Source organism: Callorhinus ursinus, unplaced genomic scaffold (genome assembly GCF_003265705.2).
Source record: "Callorhinus ursinus isolate GAN/ISIS: 27379988/994484 unplaced genomic scaffold, GSC_fseal_2.0 scaffold2, whole genome shotgun sequence".
Classification (NCBI taxonomy): Eukaryota; Metazoa; Chordata; class Mammalia; order Carnivora; family Otariidae; genus Callorhinus; species Callorhinus ursinus.
Genome location: NW_027397064.1, coordinates 98,210,543 through 98,232,727, shown reverse-complemented (window position 1 = coordinate 98,232,727; position 22,185 = coordinate 98,210,543). Strand labels below are relative to the sequence as shown.

General features: G+C 44.5%; 1 protein-coding gene across 4 annotated transcripts in view; it reads left to right on the top strand.

Annotated features, from left to right (window-relative positions):
• Positions 1-22,185, top strand: part of CCDC93 (CCC complex scaffolding subunit CCDC93) — a 92,092-nt gene that overhangs the window by 32,045 nt on the left and 37,862 nt on the right. For 3 of the 4 annotated variants that reach the window (XM_025857242.2, XM_073884940.1, XM_073884945.1), the window contains 4 exons: positions 5,118-5,154; positions 8,158-8,250; positions 8,537-8,587; positions 9,443-9,529. In XM_025857242.2, the coding sequence (XP_025713027.1) occupies positions 5,118-5,154; positions 8,158-8,250; positions 8,537-8,587; positions 9,443-9,529 (268 nt within the window). The remainder of the gene's footprint in view (positions 1-5,117; positions 5,155-8,157; positions 8,251-8,536; positions 8,588-9,442; positions 9,530-22,185) is intronic. The other variant, XM_025857247.2, reaches the window with a different exon arrangement.

Below are 22,185 nucleotides of genomic sequence, written 5' to 3'. Positions count from 1 at the left end.
CTAGGCGCTGTCAGCAGCAGCAGCAGCAGCAACAGTTTTCAGTTCTCACATGCCCTTCAATGGGACCTGTAGATTCAAATGCACCTCTTCTTTTACTTCTCCTTGTCCCTCTGGTCTGCACCCCTAGCACTAGCCCTGCCCGCCCTGCGAGAAGCGTCACCCGCTCTTCCCCCTTCCCTTCCCCAGCCAAGCCAGGCTGGGCCTCCACTGGCCCTGGGACTCACCCTCCTCCATCCTGTCTCTCCCATCACTGTGAACATCATGGCGCCCCTGAATTGCTCATCCCCACCTAGGAATCCACATCCCCCATCTCTTGTCAGTGCCTCCGGTTTCCTGTCTATCTCACCTCTTGATAAGAGGGCAAGTATTTTGACTCCTGGAGTAAGAAGGTCTGAAACTCTTTGGGGTTGAAGGTTACTCATTAGCCTAGGCCCATCGTGCATCTGGCTTTGAGGTCAGCATTCCTGCATCTTCCACCTTTTTTGACTTACTTGCTGAAAGGAAGTTGGACTTTGAGCCCCGTCAGCCGTGCTGAAGGCCTTAAGGTCTATGTGTGCCTGTTCATGTTTGGATAGATTGGTTTAAGTGTTATGGTATTGGAAAAACAAGACTCATGGTTTTGATTTTAGACTTAAACAAAGTTGCACGTCTATCATATTTCAGTTTTGGTATGGGTCCAGTCAGCTTTTAGGAGCTAAATTAAAACACCTAGCCATGCTATAAAATTGCTGCTGTGGAGAAATGCATTTTAAATGTGGTATATTTGACTTTGTTAAAAACCATAATTCAACCGAGTACATTTGACGATCTAATTGGCTTTATTAAGTGATTCATGAATTCAGCAGCCTTCCATGTAGCAATTAAAGATGAGCTCCCAGGAGCTGTACAAAATGGAAGTTTTTTATAGGAAGGAGGGTATGGTAAAAAGTTATTAACAAAAGAAAACAAAGGATTGTTTCAGGCAAGGTCACCTTCCTTTAGGGGGAAGAGATGGGGGCTTATGAGGTGATTACCTCATCTTCCTTTGGAGGATGGAGAGGGCCCTTGTGACAGATTACCTCTTTGGTGCTGACCAGAAAATTCCAGATTGATTAGCTTGAAATTCCACTCCTGGAGAGGTCGACACTGCAATTGAGTCTTGGTTTGCTATCACAGGGGCAAGTGACTGTACCTTGGGCCTGTGGCTTTCTCTAACAACTTGGAGGTGGAATTTTGAAGCATAACCACTAGACTACTGGCATTAGCCTATTCCACACTATTTGAGGCCTAATTTTAGTTGCTTTGAAGTCATTCTGTACTTAGTAAATGAAATATGACATGACTCTCCCAACCTGTTTGTATCCTCTGCGATGGCAAGGCCTGTGTCATGCTTATAGAAGGTATTAATAAATTAGGAAATGCTTGTGGAATGAACGAAGAACAGAGTCCACAGTCCTTGGTATTTAGGGCTTTTTTATGCCCCTGTAGTGTTCAGGATTCCAGATAATTTGATATCTGACTTAATTTGCCCTGTGGCAGTTGTTTTTGAAGGTTAGTTTATTTTCTAGAATTACCAATACGGTAGTATTAGCCATATGTGGCCGTTGAGCACTTGAAGTATGACCAGTGTGACTCAAGAACAGAATTTTAATTTTAATTAAGTTACATTTAAAAAATTTATTAAGTTACATTAAAAAAATTAAAGACTCATGCTTGATTTAGTTATTGGAGAAAAGTTTAAGTTTGAAATAACTTGAATATGTAAACCTACTAATTTAAAGTTATCTCTTTGGCTCTTAACATTTTTTTTTTCAGACTGTGCTGTTCTAGAAGATGTACATCCTTGATGTTAAAGATCAAGTGTGAGGTGTAGGATATGAGGAAGTAAAGGGGGGGTAAGAAGCCAGAGTTCGGTCGGTGCTGACAGCGTAGGACATCAGCAGGGCTGGTAGGTCAGAGCTAACACAGGGAAAGGTGGAAACAGATTAAAGCTCCTGGCAGCTCCTGGCAGCACCGATCAGGCTGGCACTTGTGAGGAAAGGGCAGGGCAGACAGGGCAACAGGAGAGGGAGGCGGGAGGGTAGAGCAGCATACCTGTGAAAGATAAAGGAGAAGTAAATGCTTTGTAGTAGAAATAAGTTGAAGCATCCCCTTGTTCTTTGTGAGGGATGATAGGCCAAACAACATGGAGGTCTCCCAGAGACATCTTGACCAGTGAACATAATGAGGCAGGCATTAATAGGCGACCGAGGACAGCTCTTTGTCATGGAAGCCTTCTCATCATGTCACATAGCGAAGGAGGCCTTCAGAAAAATCAGATGGACTCTACTCATTCAGCATACATTTATTGAGTACCTACTGTGTGCCAAGCGCTGTCCTAGGTGCTGGGGATACAAAAGCAAATGGAGCTGTCTGAAACATGCTAAGTGAAGAAGTCAATTATAGACGGCCATCTAAGATCCTGTAAATATGTTATGTCCAGAATAGGCAAATCCATCAAATGACAGAAAACCAATGAGTAGTAGCCAGGGACCGGAGGGGGGGAATTGGGACTCACCGCTGATAGGTATGGCGTTTCTCTCTGGAGTGATGGAACTGTTCTGGAATTAGATAGTGGTGATGGTTGAACAAATAGCAAATCCACTAAGAACCATTGGAGTATATCGTTTCAAATGGTAAATTTTATGTGATACGAGTCATATCTCAGTTTAAAAAACGATAAAAAAAAAAAAATGAGTGAAGCACTCCCTCCAGGAGCACAACAGACAGATTTATAGGATTCGAGGTAATTATTGTAGCCTGTGGGATGAGCGCACTGATTCGTAACTTAGACCTTTGGGTGGTCAGAAGGGTCTTCCCACAACCTGTGTCTTTACAAAGGAGTAGAAGGGGCAGTAACTGAGTCACTCACATTTAGTTGTTTACTGCTTTATTTGGAAAATCCAGAAAGTTTTGGGTCCTTAGATGAGGGCTCTCTGCCTGAGGGTATGTCATCTGCCCTGAGGGTCTCCACAGACTAAACACCTGGAAAACGAAGGAACACCCAAGGCGCAAGGTTACTTCTAGGAGTGGGGAACTGTGGTGAGACCCTCTGTTGGTCAGGGTTCTGACCAACCAGGGTTCCTCCAGCTAGTTTCAGCAACAGTGGTTGACTCCATGGATCCTTGGGAAGGTTTGAGAGGTGGGATCCAGGCTGAACCGGGGTCACTTCCCAGGCAGCACATCGGAACCGAGCCTCCCAAGGATGCTGCTTCTGCCTCCACCGTGGGGCGGCCAGCTGGTGGCCTGTGGGGTGGGGATGCCGGCCTCACGGCTGCTGACAAACAAACCACGCCACCTTGGCCCAGATCAGGATGCTGCCACCACAGCTGCTGGCCCCAGAACCAGGTCACCTCTGTGATCCACAGCAGCACAACACACCTCTGTGCTCAGCTGGCTACTGCACATTCACATCGCCAGGAAGTGCACCTGATTGGTGGGGCCTGCGTTGCATCCCAAGCCCTGGGTGCAAGGGAGTAGAGAAAATAGAGTCTTTGGGGTGCCTGGGTGGCTCAGTCAGTTAAGCGTCCGACTCTTGATTTTGGCTCAGGTCATGATCTCAGGGTCCTGAGATGGAGCCCTGCGTCAGGCTCCGCATTCAGAGTGGAGCCTGCTAGAGATTCTCTCTCCCCCTCCCTCTGCCCCCCCCCCCCCCCACCAAAAAAAAAAAAAAAAAGAAAAAGAAAATAGAATCTTTTGTTTCCCAGCCTCTGTAGTATAGGAAGATGCAGTAGACATTGTGAAACTAATGCACAGAATCTGTCCTAAGGTCCTTTAGAAACTGTGTGTGGACACTCCGAATTTACCTTTAGTCGGCTGCACTTCATACCTGGACATTTATGCTGAATGAATGGGCACACTGCCCGGGCGGGACTCTGTGGTCTCTCCAGTTATATGACAGCATACCGCAAGGCTAGGTGATGCTTTGGCTTCTTGATTCCTGCATGTTCTTCCACTTCTGTTGAGCTTATTTGTTCAACATACGTTAGAAATACAAAATATAAAAAAAGTAGCTCTCATGCCCTCTGGGAAGAGGGTGCAGACAGGCACACAGACCGTTGGACGTGACCGCCATCTGGGAGGTGGGGGGAACACGTGCAGAAGAGGTGGCTTGAGAGCTGAGGTGTGGGCGCGTATGGGAAGTAGGAGAACAGCACGGCATGGGCACAGCTCTCTGTTGGGCAGCGGATGCACAGGAGCTTGTCAGGTGAGGAGGTGAGGCTAGGAGGTTGCTAGGCAGAGCCATAGAAGGGAAGCCCTGATGAAGGTGCCCCAGAGGGAGGAGGCCCTCCACTGATGCGTGCAGACGAGGCCACTGGGAAGCTGGAGAGGGAGTGAGGAGGAGTGGGAGTGCAGTAAGGCTGGGGACCAGCACACCAGCCCAGTGGGTGAGGCATGGCGTGAGCGAGGGTAGAGTCCTTCATTTGCTTTTCTTAAATGGCCGCATGTACCTTTGTCTCTTTAGAAACTACTTGAAGGTAAGTGAGGTGTGGTGTTTGGCATCATGCTTTTTGTTTTAGGTCGAATGGGTTTTGCATTGTTACACTTGCTTTAAAAAAAAAAAGAACCTAAAAAATAAACTAATTTAAACTAAAGTGCATTTGTGAGTTTCTTTGAATTTAAGGTTGCCTGAAGTGAACACATAACATTGTTGGCATCATGCTTGGGCTGCGTCTGAGAATGGAAAACGGGCCGGACTCCAGGTTCTGAACATAACCATTAGAGAGCATCCTTAGCCCGAACAAATACACTCACATTTGTTTATGCAGAAAGTTTTAAGCCTTTTAGCTTAAACTTTGGGCCTGAAATACAGCTCCTGATTCAAAGAGTAATGGTTGCAGTTAAAGAGAATATTGCACTCTGTGCCCTCTGAGAGTTCCCATTTATAGTATTCATGTGGCAAATAGAATGGCTGACCCTTTATTCAAAAACAGTGGAATATGTCTGTGGTTCAGGCACTTAAAACATTTTCTCCAGTTACCATATGGTCTAAATTTTCTTTGGTGCTTTTCATATAAAAATCCAACCAAAATGCATTGACCCCAAATTTGTGTGACTTTTGAATAGTAATTGATCTCCCCTTTTTTTGTGGCCTGCAGGAGATACGGATTTAGCCGCCAGAGCAAAACAGAGAAGGTAAGAAAAGCAAGGATAACGGGAGAGAACATTGGAGAGATGGAAGCGCCCCTCCCCTTGGCCTCTGTCTGACCCTGATGGGCCACCTGCCTAGCAAGAGTGGGGGGGATGGCACTGCGGCGCACCGGGCTCCGGTCCCTGAGCAACCCCGGGGCAGCGGGGATGTGGCAGCTACCTTGGGCCCCTGGATCTCCCTCGTAGCTGCGGCATGCTACCTTTGCAGGCCAGAGAGCTGAAGCAGCAGCCTTATGGAAGGGCTAGAAGTGAAAGGTGATGGGAATCATGGCCCCAGGGCCAACCAGGTGGGCTCTCCTAACTCCAGAGGTGTGAAGATGAAGTCCGCTTCAGGGCCCTGAGCGCTGCCCCCTTGATGAGGGAGACCCTAGACAGGTGTGAGCAGGGTGCTGCCAGTGACATAGAACACAGCCATATATTGCAGGCCTGCCCTAAGACAACCTAGGGTGGAAAACTCAGGTAAGTCAAGATGGGGTTTTTCACTTCACAGAGCAGTCTCAGAAATTTCCCTTAATTTATATACTTATTGATGACCCTTAATTTTGTCAGCTGCAGGGCAGTCATGTAAATATTACAGTGCCAAACCCTTACTGTGTCTCAGCCCCTTTGTTCAGGGCTCTGCATGTTTTTTTTTTTTTTTTTCCACTTCTCTGAAAAACTCTATGAAGAAGGCAGTATCTTTTTTCAGAAAAGCCGAGGTCAGAAAGTTGCGAGGCTCAGGGAGGCTCCGGGATTTGTCCAAGATCACGTAAGCCCTTAAAGTGCCATAATAAGAATCTGAACCCAGGTCTGTGTGACATCAAAGCCTGTGCTCTTGACCACTGCCTTTTAAATAATAAAGTGCTAACTAAAGTTGTCAGTGGCCTCTTAAAAAGCAGAGTCCTAGAGTCTGAGATCTATAGGTACCCTTTTTTTTCCTCACTCCCCAGCAGACGCCCAGAGTTTCTTGCATCGGACCCTTCCTCCCTCTGCTCTGTTCTTCGGCCTCCCCCCGACCCCCTCTGTCCAGAACCCCTATCCTTCAGTCTCTCCACGAAGCCTGCCCCGGCTCCCAGCCTCCCTCTGTGTTAGGTGGTGGTTGCTGTCGCAGTCAGCAGAGGGCACGGATGGTGACTGGGAGCGTGTGTGCTGAAGTCAGGCTGGCTGGTTTCAGATCGCTCCCCTGCGTGACTTCGGACAGTGTACCGACTCGCCGTGCCTTAGCTTGCAGCATCGGTGGGAAGGCTGACTCATCACACAGGAGATATTTAATAAGCACTAGCTATTTTATCAGTGGCATTTATTTATTTATCATAGATTAGGATAGCTTCTTTCTTGGTCTTCTCGTCATTTATTTTTTCCACAGTGGTGTGTTTATTCTGAACTAAACAGTCATTTCCTCCAAAGCAAGGTGTTTTCTGGATTTGAGTATATGTCAGGTGGCATCTGATACATGATAAGAATTTGACGTGTACATTCAATTTGGTATGTAATTTAGTCTGAAAAGAATGTGTGTGTGGGTATTGGGTGTATTCATTATGATTGGAAAAATCATGTGATGCCCATTAAATAGTGTTCACCTTGGGCTTGTCTACAAATACAGATACGGGTTTCCTCCACTATTGCAAAATAGAGTATACCTATAAAGCCTTTTATAAGCCAAAATGGTGTGAAGCAAAGAAGCAATTGCCATTAATTTATATGAAAAAATTTTTGAGCATTCCTAGACCCAAAAAATAACCTCTCTTAGGCTTTTCTGACACACGCCGTACTAAGAGACACACAAAATAAATTGAGATAAAGCACAGATGCTCAGATACAGTTCTAAGCTCTGGCGGCTTGATGCTGAGATGCTGAGTGTCGTTGCCAGGGGAGGAGCTTGGCAGCCCACCCTCACCGCCAAGGTTACTTACACACTCCCTCTTAATGGCTCACGGCTAAACAAACACTGAAAACTGTTTGCACTTTCACTTTTTATTGTAAAAGCAAAAATCTTTTTCAGATGTCTTTTGGTCAGCAACAGTAGGTACCAATGTAGGTCTTTTGTGAAAGCAGAGTGGCCTAACACAAGCTTCCGAAAGCGGGGGATACCTGTATGCTTGGCAATTAGGAGCTCACAGTGTTCTCTGGGGTCCGTTATAGGCAGGTTATAGAAAAGCTTTCTAGCATTGGGATGGTGTCTGAGACTGCCAGTTCTCTTTTTCAACCCAAGAAGACCCTGATATCCAGAGAAGGCAAGCCCACGGTCACCCAGCTGGTGGGTGCAGAGATGGAGTTAACACCAAGCACTCTAGATTTGCAGTGCAGGTTTGAGAAACAGTGTTTAATCCAGGTGTCTTGAGTGTGGTGTTGGGTACATTTAGAGCTTGAGGCTGGGTCCAGAGCAAAAAACTTGATCACCGGGTGAAGCAGTTTGATGTTTATCCTTCAGGCCAGTGGTTTTTAAACTGTTGACCATTCTCGGCAGTAAGAATTCTATTTTTCATCATGATTCGGTACACACACACACACACACACACACACACACACACACCCTCCAAAATAAAAGTTTCAGACAGTAGTACTTACCCCTTTACTACATGCAAAGCACTCTGGTGTGTCCTGTTCTCTTATTTTTGCTTAATTTATGTAGATGCTGGCCATACCTGCTAAGGGACTTTCATGTCCCACTGATGGGTCTCAACTGGCTGTTTGAGTAAAACACTCCTTTAGGCAGTGATTTGCTTTTGAAGGCGTTAAAGCAAAGGGGAGCCCCAGTCAAAGGATAAGTCTGGCAAATGTGTGCGACCTGATAGGAATTGAATCAGCAAGCAGAGCAGCTCGACCTGCTCGGTCTGTGGTTGGACTGGAAGCTCAGGTCTCTAGATTCCCCACTGCTTGGCAGGGACCCGTTCACCTTTCCAGATCTGCGGGTTGTCTTTCACAGATCTGTGTCCCTTTGCATTGTTGTCCTTTCTCTACTGAGTCTTTGTCTCCAGGGCCCAGCTATTTTTGCATCTTCCTTTCCAGGCCGAGGACAAGAAAACGGCACTTCCCTCAGGGCTCTCGGCTGCGGAAAAAGCTGATGCCCATGAGGAAGATGAGCTTCAAGCTGCTGAAGAGGTGTGTGGCCCACGTAGGTCCCTGGGGTTTCTGCTTCAGTCATCTGGGGAGAAATTGCCCCTTCATCCCCAGCTTTGCAAAATGGCTAGCTGCCTCCCACACTGCTGTTAGCTGGCCTCTCACACTCTTTCCAGTTTCCTTTTCTCACCCCTTCTCCCATGAGCCTCACTATGAGAGAGCAAGTAAACAACCCTTGGGTTGCACCACAAAGGTCTGTGTAGACCCATTGAGGAAGGCTTAGGCGCTGGGGTCCACTCACTGCTACTTCTCCCCATTTCTCTTCCAGCAGCGTATTCAGTCGTTGATGACCAAGATGACTGCCATGGCGAATGAGGAGGTGAGGGGAGGCTGCGCGGGGGGCGCGGCGTGGAGGTGGGGACGTGGAACCGCCCTGCGCTGCCCCGGGGGGCCTCCTTCCAGAGGGACCCCCTTCATCAGAGCCCTGTCTTTTCAGTACTCAGTGCTTCCTCTTTCCTTAGGGTCTTTCTTTCGGGAAGCTTTTTTACCAGTGCATAGCATTGCCGTCCTTGGGAACCTCTGGGGGTCTGGAAGGACCCCTGGGGGGTCCCTCTACCCTCTGTAGAGGAGCCGTGGTTCAGCCCTGCCTCTCCATAACCACTCATGCCAGAAGAGCCCTCATCTTCTGTTTCCTTCCCACGCCATCTGGGTAGAAAATAGAACACCTCATTTATCGTTGGTCTTCCAGAGCTCAAGTCCTGTCCAAAAGGTTTCACCAAGGGCTTTGAAAGGATCCCTCCTTCTTAGGGCAGGAAAGGCCTGTGGTAGTTAAAAGATATTTGGAGAGTTCTAAGATTCCTGTTCCTCTCCCATTTGTCCTTCTTTTTCCCCTGAGTCGTCAGCCCTCCATGTTCCCTACAGGCTCTGTCAGTGACGCTGAGGAAGAGACCCTGAGATGGGGTATTTGGGGTAAAGAATGATTTCCCAGGGGCACCCAGGGACCAGGGAGAATCTGGCACAATCAACCGAATGACTCAGAAGGTAGAGAGATGGCTTAACATTTGGCCCAAGGCTTGTTTTCCCCATTCCTTTTTGATGGATATCTAAACAAAAGCCAGGGTATTCTTCCCCCTGGGAATATTACCTGTTTTTGCTCTATGACTCAGAGCGTTCAGGTTTTCCAGTTCTGTGAAAGACAGGCATGACCTAGAAACCTCTCTCCCTGTGATTGCAGAGCCGCCTCACCGCCAGCTCAGTAGGCCAAATTGTGGGACTCTGCTCCGCCGAGATCAAGCAGATTGTGTCCGAGTATGCAGAGAAGGTACGTGGGGGCCCGGCTGGAGTCTTTGCCTCAGGTCATGCCCCCAGGATTTGTTCTGTGTCCCTACACCCTTTTGCATCATCGATGGAGTCAAGTTGTAATTCACCAGCAACATTTGTCAAAAACATGCATGCCATGCAAAGCTGTCAGCATTTGCCCGTTAGCTCAGTTAATTTTCTTCTGCAGTGCCTATTTTTCTATACATATAAAGAGAAAACCTGTCTCTCAAGAGCAATGATCGCGTCTGATAAATAGATTTCTGAGGTATAGCACAGACATTTTTCCTTCTCTACCAGGTTTCTTATAACTCGGGCTCAGTTTGGTGATTGGGTCTAAGAATAAGCTTTGCCACTTAGGAGACAAACTCCATAACTCAGCCAAGCCCAAGGCAAAATTTTTTGTTCCACTTTATTAAAAGGGTATAGAATGAAGTAAAGCCTGAAAGTCATAATTTCAGTGTTAGATTTTTTTCTATCCTAAGAATGGGCAGCAGGACCTTGACTATTTCAGGGAAACAGTGATTAATCATTTTGCACGTAACTGATTCTGGTCGGGCTAAGATGTAGTATCGGTAAAATCAGATTTACAGGGCATTGTTTCACATCCTTCCTTTCCCGGCCATACTCAATCCATCCCCCTAAAACGTTGATGTCTGTTGAAACATCCAGCTTTGCTTTCCCTGTCTCAGAACCTTGACCACAAATTAGTTCTGCTCCGACCCTCCATGCAATATTCTCCTGAAGTGATTTTGCACAGATGATGTACTTGGGGAAGGGATGTCTCCTGAAACTGAGAGTTATGACCTACTGTAAACACAGCAGGTGGTCACCTCCCACCAAGTGAGGGGTCTTTGAACAATACAGTGAGTAAAATGGCTTAGAATGTCTGGGGGTGCGATTCTCATGTTTCCCCTATGCACCCCCCGCCAAGTCAGTGCTTCTTACTATGGGTTTTCTAATCCAACTTTCATAGAGTCCAGAGTGTCCTCTGTTTCAATTTGCCACCCAGGAAAGGTGACTGTGGTCAAAGTGTCCTCAGAGATTTGACCGGAAAATGACTTAGATAATCCTAAAAGTACAAACCAGCTTAAAAGCCTTCAAAATGTAGTTGAGGAGAATGATTCATTCATTGCCCCAAGAAGAAAGTTTCTTGATTTGTGGTCAGCACACACATGGATGGCAAGAGTGTGAATCTACATTTGCCCTTATGTTGCCCCATATCATTGCTGAATCCAGTTTTTTAAAAAAGACAACTAGAAGATGGGGCACTCACTGCAGGGGCCCTGACTTTTGTCTTCATACTTGCCCACTGCAGGCAGATAGGAGCTCAGATTATTTTAAGAGGGAAAGCAAGCAGGCTGACCCTCCTTTGTTGGTAATATGCCTCTCCTTGCCTGGGAGTCCTGAAGCTTACCTCTTTCCCCAGTCAGCTCTGCATGTCCATGTCTCCTGGATCTCTTATCCCCTGAACTTTCCCCTCCTCACCCTTGTAGAGTGATCTATACCCAACACGAGTGGCTGCACTCTCTACCTCCATTCCATTCTTCCAGAAGAGAGTGACATTAGAAGTAGTTTTGGACAGGTCTCTTTCTAAGGACATATATAATTAAACTTCTCATGAGGAATTAGAGGTCCAGAGTTCACCGCTTGATTGTCTGTGTTGTTTGCATTATGTATGTAGACCATACAGCATCAAAGGTAATGATTTTTAAAATTAAATCCTATTAATCCTATTCCCATATCACAGTCATCTCACATTTACATATTACCCCCCAGGGTTTGTCCCACATATCCATGGTTGTTCCTAGTTGCAGCTATCATGTATATCTAAAAGAGGTAGGGTGATAGAGTTAAAAAGACAGCATTTGAAGTCATATCTTGGTTCATACCTGTCCCCTCTACTTCCCAGCTGTATGACCTTGACCAACCTATTTAACCCCTCTTTGCCCTCGTATCTCCCCCTATAAAATGGGATAATATTACTTTGCTGTCAGGGTGTTGTGAAGATTAAGTAAAATGTGACTAAATGCCTCAAACGGTGTCTGGCACGTGATAGCTATTCAGCTAATGGTCGCTTTCATTTGCTTTTTTATAGTCTGCATTTTTTTTATGTCATTTCAAATCCTAAACATTTTCTGTGTTTCTAGCCTTTGCAGTTATTTGAATATTGGATAATCCATGTGTTAGTACAGCCCAATTCCTCAAACATTTCCCTATTGTTCGACTTTTGTTTGTGTTTGCCATTGTGGATAACGCTGTCGTAAACTCTGAGCAGATAGTTTCTACTAAAAGGTTTCCTAGGAGTTGGATGTTGGGTTATGACTTCTCTTTGTTGCTTTACAAATAAGCTGTAACAACATAAAATACTGTCAGTGATGAGGGGCTTCACCATGGCCCCACATTTCCAACTTTGTTCATTTGTCTAACTTGCTACTTTAGTACCATAAAATGGCACCTCTTTCAACCCAAGAGGTTGGACCATGGTTCCATGTTTTGTTTACTCTCTTTTCTACTATGTAAATTGTCTGTTATTCCCTGTACTCATTTATCTTTTGGATATGTGATGTTTTTCCTGTAAATTTGTATATAGTCTGTATTCTATATTTATGTATTTCATCACGGAAGTATTTCTTGGCTGTTCTTTTATTTTTGAATTGCTTTTCATTATAAACAAGGAATTTGTACCTAAATCAGTAGATCTTTTTGTTATTGTTTCCAGGTGACAGGGTCATCATTTTTCCATGGATCCAGTAAAGTAATCCATTACATTTCAGTTCGTCTTTTACTGATTATGTTTAATTCTTTAACTTATATAGAGTTCACTTTTATTTAGTCTAATGGGATCTGTGCTAATTTTCCTCCTCCTGTCCACTCTCCTAATACCATTTATTCATAATTTCTTTATACTTACTTGGAGATAGCTTACTGTATTTTTGTGGTTTTGATCTAATTTAAACTGTATATGGACTCTTTCTTTATTGGTTTACACTCCTCTAATTTTATGCAAGTTCCATGGTGAAGTTATGTTTGGCTTTGTTGTAGTTGTTTGCATTATTGTTTGCTCTTGTTTTATCAGTGGCCTCCCACCAGAGATCACGAGGAACACACTGTAGTTGAACAGTAGGATTTATTGCTGGTACTGGTGGGGGAGACTGTGCACGAGTGAGAAGCCATACAGCATCTCAGTAAGGAGGCATTAGAAAAGACGTACTATGGGATTTGGGCTTGTTTTAGGGGTTTTGAGGGAAGGACCAAGAAGGTAGGGCTTTGCTTTGTGTTGGATGTTTTAAGGAAGGGCAATTCTATAGAGTGTCTAAATAAATTTTATAAGATGGAGGAATGAAAAAAAATTAAAAAGATGGGGTAATGAGTCAGGGTTAAAGCGGTGCACTCATATTAGCCAGTATAGGGGGATGTTTGGTCCATTTTTGTGATTTGAGCAACGATTAGGTTTTGTCCGTGTTCAGACATGATTACAGAGTGGTCATGTTTTTGCCTTCCATCTTCAAGACCTCGTGTGATGTTGACATTCTTTGGAATTACCTATGTTTAACACCAAGACCTAGTATGTGCAGGGCAACTCCCAGCAACATCAAGGCCTTGCTGAGAATGCCAGGTCGGCTTTCAGATGCCAGAGGCTACTTTACTTTTTCTCTGTTCATATAATTAGTTATCTATTGCTGCATAGCAATATTAATACAAAGATAGTAGCTTAAAACAACACACATTTATTATCTCACAGTCTCTGGGTCAGCAGTTGAGCATAGATTAGCAGGATTCTTTGTTTAGGACTCTCACAAGATTGCAATGAAGGTGCTGCCCGGGGCTGCTTTCTCATCTGAGGCTCAACTGGGGCAGGATCCACTTCTAAGCTCATGTGGTTGTTAGCAGCATTCAGCCTGTTGGCTGAAGTCCTCAGCTCTTGCTGGCTGCCAGCTGGAGGCTGCCCTCAGTTCCTTGCCATGTGGCCTTCCCCAACATTGCCACTTGTTTCATCAAAGCCAGCAAGGGAGAGCACCTCCTCATAGGCTAGACATTATACTTCTCTGTAATAGCTATGTACATGCACTGACATCTGTCCCATCACTTTGCTATTTTCTGTTGGTTAGAAAGAAGTCACAGGTCTCACCCCCATTCAGGGGAGGGGCTTACACAAAGGCCTGAACACCAGGAGGCAGAAGGATAGGGCTTTTGTGGGTTGTCCACCACAGTGTGTTTGTATTTCACTTTAATCTTACTGCCATGAGGGGCGCCTGGGTGGCTCAGTCGTTAAGCATCTGCCTTCGGCTCAGGGCATGATCTCAGGGTCCTGGGATTGAGCCCTGCATCAGGCTCCCTGCTCAGTGGGAAGCCTGCTTCTCCTTCTCCCACTCCCCCTGCTTGTGTTCCCTCTCTCACTGTTTCTCTCTATCAAATAAATAAATAAATAAATAATATATATATCTCTCTAATCTTACTGCCATGAATTGGGCTGATACCAGGCACTGGCAATTTATCTAAAATCCATGCCCTTACCTTCAGGGTTTCAGTAATGAATCCCTTGGAAGTGGGGGTGGGATTGAGGGATGCCCCAAAGGGAAGCCATCAGAGGCACTTGAAAGAAACCCAAATTAGGCTGTGAACAGGATGGATTTTTGCTTAGTGAAGAAAAGGAAAGGGACAAGATAGTTTTGGGAGGATGAAAGAGTGAAAATGATTTTGTGACCAAGGAATGAATTGAACAGCCGGCCTGGTGCAAGTTGGAAACTTGACAGGCATTGGAATATAAAAATGTGGTAAAACACATGTGCAGGCTTCTCTTTGATTTGTAAAGTTCACAAGTTCTTATAGTAGTGTAACATGATAAGTAGCCCATGTGTTTCAAAGCAAACCTCTGAGATATGTAACTCAATTTAATATGGTTCCTGTAAAGCAGCAGGGAAGAGGAATGTGAAGAAGCTTCCAGATATATAATTCATGAGCTCATGTAGGCTCTTGGCCAAGGAGCACCATCTCCCCTTTTTTTCAAAGGGTAATGCCCGTCTCAGAATGTGCTAGATGAGACACTGCTGTGCTTTTTGGTGTTGATGTCTAATATGCTCACTGCATCTTAGCATTCATTTTTACTGGGAAGGAGAGTCTGTGACTGTGATTTGCAAAGCGCTAAAAAGCCTGACTGTCCAAAACCCACTTCTGCTCTGCAATCCCCCACTAGCTTGAGCCAGAAGAAAGGGAAGGAAGCTGACCCAGGGAAGGTGCCAGGTCCCTAGAAGGGCAAGTGGGGACTCTCCCTAATGCCACATGTTAACCAACCATGTACCATTTCAACCACTTTCATACTTGACAGCCAGCTAAATCATTCCTTGGTCAGCATCTCCCTGAGACAGAATCTTAGAACATTTTGTAAATCTAGAAGCACAGATCTGCCTTGGGGAATCAGAAGAATCTATCCTGTGTGCCTTCTCTGTGCTCGGTGCCTTGTATACCACTATCTCATTAATTCTCAGAGCAGTGGGCTGCCTCCTTGCATATAATCTTCTGCCTTCCTTCATCATTATACTTACTCGTGTGCAGCTGAAACTCTGTTTATGTGTATGTGGACCATGCTTTACTCCTCTCTGTAACCTCGGAGCCTTGCCGAGGACCTGGTAATGTTGGTGCTCAGTATGTAAGTATGTGATTTTATATCCATTTTGCAGATGAGGATACTAAAGGGTTCAGTAACTTGTCCAGTATCATGTAGCTAAGAAGTTCCAGGTTCAAATACAGGACTGTCTGACTTTGAAACCTGTCTCCTTGGCAAGGTAGAGTGTCTGCAGGGGAAAGCAGGGAAGGCCTCCTTTGCCGTCATCCTTCACGTCTGCCTTCCAGGCTTGCAGTGACAAAGCCTCTTTAGATTCTTTCACCATCCAGCTGCCTACCTTGGGCTAAGTAGAGAGAAGAGGCCAGGTCATGTTGGGAACTAGCCACAGAAATAAGTAAAATGAAAATGGTGTGGCCCAGGCACTCACACACAATCACATCTATGCTGCTAAAAGCTGTGGAAGTTTCTGTTTGGGGTGTGTGCATATGTGGCTTTTCATATCACTGGAAAAGAATCTCCTACAACCCTCTAGGTTGTAACATCCTGGCCAGAAGACTGTCAACTTCTTGATGAATTTTCGGCCATCAAAGGACTTATTTGTGGAAGGAATTCTTTTTCTTAATAGGTTTCGGAAATGTTCCTTTCCGGCAATTAAGAAATTCTGGCACCATTGCTTCTGAACTTTTGATTCTGAGGACCATTCTCTGGCAGTTAATCGGAAGCCCAGACTGTCTTGAAATTATATCTTTCAGGAGCACCTGGGGGAGCTCAGGTAATTAGAGCTGGGTGTAGCCGAAAGGAGGTCATAGCCAGGGTATGGTCAGGGCTGCGCATATAAAAGCACAAAGGAAAGAAAGTCTCCTCTAGAGAATGCAGACAACCACATTTGGTTAGACTTTGTCCCTCTCTTCTGTGATAATTTATATTCCACTATGATGCAAAACCAGCAAAGAAAGCTGCCTCTTAAGTTCTGCACTCGCTCACCTGGACAGTATGCTGTGTAGGAGCCTTTTGTTTGCAAGTGATAGAAGCTGCCCGGAATGGAATAAGCAAAAAGGGAACGTTTATCAGCTGTCATAACTGGGAGGTCTGTGAATGCAGGGGTCCCAGGGACTCCAGCAGGCTTGTGTCTGTCATCTCTCTGCTCTGGCTTCACTTTGTTTCTCTCCTCTGTTGCCACCTGGCAGCTTCACCACGGACTGTCAGTCTTCTAGCACCCTCCCCGCTTCTGTGTGTGAAGTCCTAAGGACAATCTCTGTTTGCCATGGCTTAGGTCACATATTCCTCTGGGGGCCAGTTGTCTGGGCCAGGCGGTGGCCAGCCGCTTGATGGGCAGCCGGTCTGGAGTGAGAACGAGTAGGTGATAGTGGACCCCTGTAGGAATTGTTAGAAACCAAGTGTATGCTAGGCACACGCTGCAGCTGGCACCTCCTCAGGGAATTTGTCTAAATCGGATGGGATTAACCCAGAAGAGTCAGTTGTTAATATGTCATCCACCCTCTTGAGGTAACTGCCTTTGTGTTGTTGTTTCTCTACCCTGGTTTTGTATTTCCAGGTAGGGCTATTCCAGTTAGCTTTTTCAAACATTTACAAAGAAAATTGGTATCATTTTGGAGAGATTTTCAGTCTTTGACTTGACTTCTTTTCTGCCAGAGGACTGACAGAACTGAGCCCCGAGATGGGATGATTTCCTCCTGCAGCACACACCTGTTGTGCGCACACAGTGTCCCAGATAGCGTCAGGCATGGGGGGCAGGGCAGAGGTATGAGGAAGACGAGGGTGCTGCCTCCAGGAGCTCCTAGTTAGTGGCCAGTCAGCCTGTAAAAAGAGAAATTACAGAATAATATAACCTGTGTGATCTCAAAGGGATGCCAGTTGCTATTTGGTTTGTGTTGCCATTTGAAATGTCAGTATGTGCCCAAAGCCAACTGGTTGGTAAAGTGGATATTGAACTTTTTGTCCTAGGAATAAATAGGCAGAATGGATGACTTTTTTTTTTTTTTTAAGATTTTATTTATTTATTTGACAGAGAGAGACACAGTGAGAGAGGGAACACAAGCAGGGGGAGTGGGAGAGGGCTTCCCGCGGAGCAGGGAGCAGGGAGCCCGATATGGGGCTCCATCCCAGGACCCTGGGACCATGACCTGAGGTGAAGGCAGACACTTAACGACTGAGCCACCCAGGCGCCCCAATGAATGACTTTTTAAAACTATACCCAGTTGAGGTGAAATGGAAAGGGATAGTTTAAGGGGGGCTGGGGACTGAGGAAAGTTACCGATCCCCAGGGACCTTGCTGAGATTAGCAGATCTTGGGAACCTTTGGAGCTGGGAGACCCTGACTACTTTGTTATAAGAATCAGGCCTGAGTCAGAACCACTGTGGCTTCTAGTCAGCTTAGATACGAAATGTTTCTAATCCCATCAGCCAGCCCCACCACAGAAAAGCATTTTTACCATTTTTTCCAGCAGCATTAGCATGTGGAGCTAGGGAAGAAATATGGGACAAGGGAGAAGTTGTCTTCTTGGGAACCTCCTGCTGTGACCACAGATAGAAAAAAGGGTTGGTGTGTTTTTTTTTTTTTTCCAGGGGTTGGTTTTGTTTTTTATTTTTTTAAAAGATTTTATTTATTTATTTATTTATTTATTTATTTATTTATTTATTTATTTGTCAGAGAGAGAGGGACAGAACACAAGCAGGGGGAGAGGCAGGCAGAGGGAGAAGCAGGCTCCCCGCCGAGCAAGGAGCCCGATGTGGGACTCAATCCCAGGACCCTGGGATCATGACCCGAGCCGAAGGCAGCTGCTTAACCAACTGAGCCACCCAGGCGTCCCCCAGGGGTTGGTTTTTATACTTCTTCCTTCTGGACTGCGTTTCTTCACACAAGGTCACGAGTGTTAGACAAGCCACAGCCTAAATCTGTAAACTTCCAGAGGGCCAAGATTTCATCTTTCATCTCTGTATCTCTGTTGCCTAACGCATAACAAATGCTCAGTAGAGGCTGACAAGTGTCTGCAAGGTTGTGCGGAGACTCACCCAGTGGCCATGAAGGGTGACTTTCCTTCCTAAGATGGGCTTTTCTGTGATGTCCTGGGGCTCCACTCCTGGTAGCCTCCTTCCAAGCACTGCTAGCTACGCGCTATTTTCATTTGTCTCTACCTGTCTCCCAGGACTAGGCTGTTGGCTGTAAATGAGGGCTGGGATCCTTGTATACACCCAGTGCCCAATATAATAGGGTTTTCATGAACATTTGTTGAAGGGAGGAAAAACAGGAGGGAGGTAGAAGACAGGACAAGAAGAGCTTTCAAAACTTTCTCTTCCTCTGTGGCACAATTTAGGCTTGGAGAAAATGTGGAGGATAACAGCTTTATTTGTGAGTGAGTCAGTTTTCCCTGACTAGACTGTGGAGGTCCAGGGGTAAGGTCTGTGTCTTTATGTCCCCACTACCTACCATTGTGCCTCACACATAATAGGGTCTGAGTAAAGGTTAATTGAGCGAAGCAAAGGAAGGTGGGATAGAGAGATTTTAAACTGTAATCCGAATTTAGAGATTCAGGAACCCTATAAATCTGGAGAGAATGATGCTAAATGTGGGGTTTCTAAAATATTCCAAGATTTCCTAAAATCTGAGGGACTGATGCAATACACAGTAACAATAAAAAAAAGAGAAAACAATGGTATCAGCTAATGAATTGTCGACCTGGTAGGATTGTCTCAAGGTGCATAGCACAACCTATACCTTTCAGAGTCTTTATCAATTGGGATAAAGGCATAGAATTAATTTTGTCAGTTTTGGACATCACTTAAAGCTAAAAAAGAAGAGGTGGCTAGCATACTGGAGAAAAGAATCAACATTCAAAAATATCTTAGATTGAAATGTTGAGCCCAAACAAATTCATTTGTTAAAGAAGGTATATGTGAACTGTTTCATTTCATTTCAGAAAAATCAGTGATACCAATTCAGGATTTGGTGAGCCTACCATCTGACCTGACAGTAGTTCATGGAGATAAAAGTGGGAAGTTCTCAATTTTGTTCATGCCTCCTAAATGTTAAGTGCTTTCTGGGCAGATATACCATATTGCCGACCTTGGAACCCAGAGCTGTGCCTTAGATTCAGCAGTTACATGAATATGGGTCTTTGAGATTCATGGGATTTCATTAGTGGGAGTCAGGAATATTGAAGAATGTTTATCCAGTTTCGTCAATGGAAGCAAAGAGGGTGAGTGATAGTCCCATCCCATCTGCAGGGCTCAGACTCCAGTGAAGAGTACTTGAAAAGGTCACTTGTCAGCTGGAGTATTTCTAGAGGGTAGTAGCCAAGATGGGGAAGGGCACTGACATGTTTTATAGCAAGGGGAGAGGAAAGAGCTGTGGATACTTTTAGATAAATCTGTTACGTGAAAGAGCAATTATACTTAATCTCCGTTGCTTCAGGGAAGAATGGCCATGTATGTGTTTGAGTCTTTGCAGGTCTGATTCTGTCGGTTTCTGCTGGCTTTTTGCTCATACTTTGTACATGCTTTCAAATTTTGATTGTGAGTTCATATGCCCTGGAAATTTACCAATAGAAATTCTTTGAAGCCTAGAGCTGAATCTCTGTTCTTCCAGAGGGGATTTGCTTTTACTTCTGGCAAGCATCTGGAGACACCCCAGCCCAAGTCCATCACATACATGGCTTGACTTGTGGGTTTTTTGGACCATCCACGTAGTGTGTGCCTTTAAATTACAGAACTGGACCAATCTGTTACAAATTCTCACTGCAGATTTTTTTTCTTCTTTCACTTGTTTATGCAAAGTGGTTATTGAATGATAAAAATCAACACTTGAGATCACCTGGTGTTGGCAAGTACTTTCAAGAGAAAAGCCAACCTCAGTGGTTATATATACTTTCCTGGAGCTCCGCTTTCACTAACTCTTTGGCCTTGCAGGTTTTCTTACATTCTTGCTAGCGCATAGGTTTTTTTTTTTAATATTTAAAAAATAAATATTCTGGGGTGTTTGGGTGGCTCACTTGGTTAAGGATCTGACTCATGATTTCAGCTCAGGTCATGAACTCAAGTTCCTAAGCTCGAGCCCCATGTTGGGCTCCACACTCAGCAGGGAGTCTGCTTGGGATCCTCTCTCTCTCCCTCCCACCCCCCACCTCCTGTGTGTATGCACACGCTAAATAAATAAATAAATAAATAAAAATATTTTATATCATCTGTTTATTTGCTTTCAATAGAAGGATTCATCAAGGTGCCAGAAACTGAAGTCCGTCTGTTCGGGACATAGAACTGTATCATGTGATAGGGATCTTTCTTACTGACAGCTTAGGGATGGTATTTTAGTACGGGGAGGGAGGTAATATAGGAGAGATTCCTATTTTAAGAAGAAAGTTGATATGTAGATAACCTTTGGGGTCTCTTTCATTATAAAAGTATATAGTTCTAGCTAAAGTAATCATTTTTTGTTTCTCTTAGGAATTTACTATTTTGAACAAAACTAATATTATCGAATGACATTTAAATCTGGTTCCCCTAACAGTGGAAGTTGTGAATATCTGTCAATTGTTAGGAAACATTGAATCTGCACTAGAAGTCGTCTTAATCCACACTGCGGTTTTGAAAGCACGTTCTTAATCTGAAATTGTTGAACAAAATTAGATTGGTTCTTTAGCCCTCCCTCCAGTGTAAACACAAATGGAATTATTTGTGGATGATTGGCATTCGTGGAGAGATATTGCACTTTTCATGTAGAAATCCGTTAAGATGCCCCAAGGATTTACATTTTTTCTGTCAAGGATTTACTTTAAAGTTTCCTCTCCTGTTCTCCATCTGTCTAGCTTTGTCTGATCCTTCCAGATCAACTTCGTCATCTTCAATTTCCTTCTCACTGTGACTGTCAGTGACCAGGATGCCAGATGCTCTAAAAACCTGTTTTTGCCTTTATCAGTCTGCTCTAAAGACCTGTTTCTGCCCTTATCAGTCTCTAGATTGCTTAACAAAAAGTATGTTTGAAAAATAGAGCCATCAGCTTTCCATTGCCTAGGTTAAGACTCTTCAATTCAGCTCTAGAATAAATTGTTATATCTGCACAAAAATAACTTCCCATTAAACAAGGCACTTTGCATAGCACCATCTCTAGACTCAAAGGCAAACAGAGGAACCTACAAATTCATTGAACTATGGGCCTGTTTATGTGCATATTATTCATTTTAATTGGGCTAGAGAAATGTCAGATATGGAAATGGCATTTAGTATTCTGATATTATCATACATTAATGCTTTGCAGATTCAAATTTAAGGGACTGCACTTAGCAATGAGAATTGCTACCTATCAATAAAAGAAAGGATTTTGAAAGCCCATGTCTGCTTAGAGCATATCATAACAGATATAGTCAGTTTGTAGAGTGACTTCAAGGTTCTTTCTGTGCACTGTAAGTATTTTCTCTCTATGTGTATGGTTCTCTGAATCACCTGTCTAGTGAAAGAACTTTCCTCTCTCAATGTTATATAAGTGATGGATGGGCCCACTCCACTGATTAGAGTTCCTTCCTAATAAGGCTGCCCTAATCAATGGTTGGGACCAATACATGATTCTCTAGTGAGCCAGGCCGCTTAGATTAAAGTAGTGGTTCTCAAAATTTTCAGTTTCAGGACCCTTTAAGAACTCTTAAAGACTACTGAGGTCTCAGTAGCTTACATATTAATTCATTTACAAAGAACAATAATAAATGCTTTATATATTAACATTAAAGCAATGATATTATCACATGACATGTAACATCTGGAAAACCTCACTGTATAATCATGAGAGAATAAGAATGAAAAAAATGGGGGCACCTGGGTGGCTCAGTTGTTAAGTGTCTGCCTTCGGCTCAGGTCATGATCCCAGGGTCCTGGGATCGAGCCCCACATTGGGCTCTCTGTTCAGCAGGAAGCCTGCTTCTCCCCCTCTCACTCCCCCTGCTTGTGTTCCTTCTCTCACTTTGTCTCTCTCCATCAAATAAATAAACAAAATCTTTAAAAAAAAAAAAAAAAGAAAAAGATTTTGACCCCAAAGACCCCTATGAGGGTCTTGAGGGACCATGTGGCTAAACATTAAATCTAGATAG